At 37.1% G+C, this 3863-nt stretch overlaps 1 protein-coding gene across 2 annotated transcripts in view; it reads left to right on the forward strand.

Annotated features, from left to right (window-relative positions):
• DAAM1 (dishevelled associated activator of morphogenesis 1) overlaps positions 1-3514 on the forward strand; it is a 137489-nt gene extending 133975 nt beyond the window's left edge. For both annotated transcript variants that reach the window (XM_006891771.1, XM_006891770.1), the window contains 2 exons: positions 1607-1777; positions 3305-3514. In XM_006891771.1, coding sequence (XP_006891833.1) covers positions 1607-1777; positions 3305-3514 — 381 coding nt within the window. The remainder of the gene's footprint in view (positions 1-1606; positions 1778-3304) is intronic.
• The last annotated feature ends 349 nt before the right edge of the window (positions 3515-3863 follow it).

Consider the following 3863-nt stretch of genomic DNA (forward strand, 5'->3'; position numbering starts at 1 on the left):
TCTGATTCCTATGCATACCATCAGGTGAAGTCCATGTGTATAACCTGCGTTTGTGTCTCTTATAAAATGTATTTGCAATGAATAAGTCATTGATTGTACAAAATTCAATCATTCTATCTCCAGCTTCATTCCTGTCACCAAGCCCATGTTTTCCAACTACTGATTCTTCTCTGTTTCGTTGGGAGGAGGTGCAGATTTAAATAGTAGGAAACTTTAAAAAAAAATAATAAGATAAACAATACGGGGTGGGGAAAAACTAATGTTTTAAAAAATTCTGTGTGGCATTTTTCATTGATAGAATACATACTGAATTCTTAAATGTGTCTTGAATTTTTGGTTGGTAGTGTAGATTTTAATGCTTATTATATAGAGCAATTACAAGAAATAGAGGCAGGGACTGTTTAAACGCCTCTTGGTTTAAATATTAAGGAAATTTAAAATGTAAAGTTTGGGTTTTTTTAAAAATTAATTTCAATGAACATTTACAGAGATTTTGGATTTCCATTCATTCATTGTTGCACTTTTCTCCTTGCCCAGCCCACCCCCACCCCGAGTTCACTCTTCTCCTTGAAAAGCAAAAAAAGAAATTCCTTCATTGGTATACAATCCCCCTGCACCCCTAAAAATAAAGATTTTTAAGTAGCCAGTTGGGTGGAGGGAAAGCAAGTTTATTTACCTTTGAAGTATAATAGCCTCCTATGATAGTAGGTCTGACCACAGCTTAACACTCATTGACACTATTTGAGTAATTTTAATAATATTAAGGCTACTGGTCATCTTTCAATAGTCAAGAGTTCACTATATTATACTTATCTTTATATTGAACAGTATATCTTATCTATTGATGATAAGATATAAAATCATAAGCGTATTATCTCAAGTTATGAAGATAACCACTTCCCAAAACAGCAAGCCTAAAAAACGGAACCAAAATTAAAACAAGCCTAAATATTATTTTGATTTTATTTGTCAAAATTCTCTGATATTGTACATGTTAAGTATGTTTTTAAATGATTTTACATTGAGAGAGGTTAATGGGAAAGGGAAGTTGGGATAATACTGCATCTTTAGTCATAAAATATTGACTGTTTTAGTGATACCAAAGCCAGTTATTGTTTTCTGATTAAGGCTCAGGAAATATCACAGCAAACCCAGCATCATTTCTGACTAGAAAAACGCACTTAAGAAGCACTGGGTCCCATTTGCTTTCAATATTGACCATCTGGCATCAATACATGATATTAAACTACTTCAAAGAAAAGTTAAAAGTACAAGTTTCCCTACCCCTGCTGAGTTCACTATTAGTTTTATGTCTGGGGTGCTCTGCACTACAATATTTTACTTCCTTGTTTTTACTACTGTTTAGTTAATAAAAGTCATAGGAAGGATTGTAGGTGTTAAGCTAGAACAAGGTGAGCAAGAATGAATTGTTCCAAAACTGAGGAGTATTAAGATTTGTATTTTTAAAAGGACTGATATACCTGTTCAGCAGCCAAAGATAAATACAGGTTCCCTGCAGTCCATTAAATTTTATGTCACTGAATTTGAACTTCCTAGCAAGACAGTGGCTCACAGAATTCATTCTCTTTCAAACCTTCTTCTTTAGTTTACTAAAGCAGTGAAGCACTTTGGGGAAGAAGCTGGCAAAATACAGCCAGATGAGTTCTTTGGCATTTTTGATCAGTTCCTTCAAGCTGTGTCTGAAGCCAAACAAGAGAATGAAAACATGAGAAAGAAGAAAGAGGAGGAGGAGCGCCGAGCTCGTCTGGAAGCTCAGGTAAGAATAACCAGCTGGCCAGTTGCATCCCGTGGTGAATTCTGTTGTCACAACTACTTGGCTTTTAGATTGCTGTCTGATGTATTGGCAAGGCTGAGGGCACAGCTCTCCAGGATGCTGCTGAGAGTTTAATTGGCATGAAGTTTTTCCTTGGGCAGTTTGACCCAACTTCTCGCTGACCCTCCATTGAGTTTCCAAGGCTGTAAGTCACAGGGGAGTGCACTGCGCGTCTTTCTGCTAAGGTGCCACTGGTGGATTGATACTGCCAGCGAGGCACAGCCTCTGGGTTAGTGGTACAAGTCCCTACAGGCTGCACTCTATTTGACAGTATATTTTAAAGCTTTAAAAAGTACATACCTATCTTGTGATCTGGAATCTCATTTTATAGAAATGATTCTAAGGTATTAATAAAGCTACACAAAAATTTAAATAGGGTAACATTCCACGTAACAACAATAATATACTATGACAGATTTGGAAGCAGGGGTGGCATCCACTTGCTAAATAACATGCCTCCAGAAACTCATGAACTTTAATAAATGTCGATAGTTGTAGAGGGACGTTAGGCCTTTTGTTCATAGAATTGCTATGAGTCATGCTCGACTCAAAGGCAATCAACAACAAGAAGATTCAGAGCTTCTTTCTGTAAAATAACTGAAACAAGCCAAAATATTTACAAATATGGTATTAGTTATAAATGATGTAACAACTACATAGTGGGTTATTTATACATTCTTTCAAAGTCATATCTTCTAAGAATACTTATTCATAAAATTTGAAAATGTAATTGTGTGAAGTCACTTTTCAAAAAACAAATATGTATATAGAAGATAATGCTGGTAGGGGTATAACCCAAAAGAGTGCCCTTCCCCTTCTCCCATGCTTTTTTGGAAATATCAGCATTTTCTTTCATTTTACTTAACTGTAAATAACAACTCTTGTGTGACTGGTGGCATAGTCTTTGGGAGCCGCACGGCTAATCCAGAGGAAGCAGGTCTCTCCCAGAGCAAATTCACCAGAAACTCCGCAGGAGAAAGATGGGCAGTCTCCTGGGCAATTTATAGCCTCAGGAAACCTACTAGAGGATCAGCTATGCATCACATCTGACTCAGTGGCAATGAGGGGGATTTTTTGTTTTGTTTTGTGTGTGGTCTGCTTTTAAGCATCCACAGTAACTACAGACTGAGTGAGCCTTTGAGGTAAGGAGAGTGGCCTGATAATCGTTTTGTTTGCTCTGTCTGTTTTCTCAAAGAAATCACCCTTTGGGTCTATTTAATATATGCAGATGGTGTAGGCCTACTCACCAACTAGCTTTATTTCCATTATTCTCAGCTTCTATATTTCTGTCCATGAGAGCTCATGGCCCACTTGTCCCCCTGTGCCATCTGAGGTAGTTAACAGCTATACGTGAAGACAGCTTGACATGACTAGCATGTTGTTAGAACATTCAACTCAACCAAAACCAAAATGAAATATTTAGAAACTTCAGAATCTGAGATCCATTTGGCCCATTTGCTTTATTTGCAGCTCAAAGAACAACGAGAAAAGGAACGTAAAATGAGAAAAGCGAAAGAAAATAGTGAAGAAAGTGGAGAGTTTGATGACCTGGTCTCTGCTTTGCGCTCAGGAGAAGTCTTTGACAAAGACCTTTCTAAGCTGAAACGGAATCGCAAACGGATCACCAACCAGATGACGGACAGCAACCGGGAAAGACCAGTTACAAAACTTAATTTCTAATTTTCCTTGAACACTTTTTTTAGAAAGCTCATTAGCAGTCCTTTGAAGTGACTAGAATGTTCCATTACACTGCCTTGCAATTCAAACAGTGGCAATTTCTTCTTCCATCTGTGAGTGAATACATGTGTGTGTGTTCTGTATGTATGTATAAAATGTATATAGAAGTCTGAGTGTTGTCTGGAGACCTATATGTATGGTTAAAGACAAAAAAAATCTGTTAATGTATGTGCTCAGAAACCCTTTGTATGCATTCATATTGAGTGTGATATTCATATTCATTTTCTTTCCCTGAACACCATGACTGTTCAGAAGCACAATACTATCTCCTGAAAGAGATGACAGAGACATT

Source organism: Elephantulus edwardii, unplaced genomic scaffold (assembly GCF_000299155.1).
Source record: "Elephantulus edwardii isolate Elephantulus edwardi_28Jun2011 unplaced genomic scaffold, EleEdw1.0 scaffold00104, whole genome shotgun sequence".
Taxonomy (NCBI): domain Eukaryota; kingdom Metazoa; phylum Chordata; class Mammalia; order Macroscelidea; family Macroscelididae; genus Elephantulus; species Elephantulus edwardii.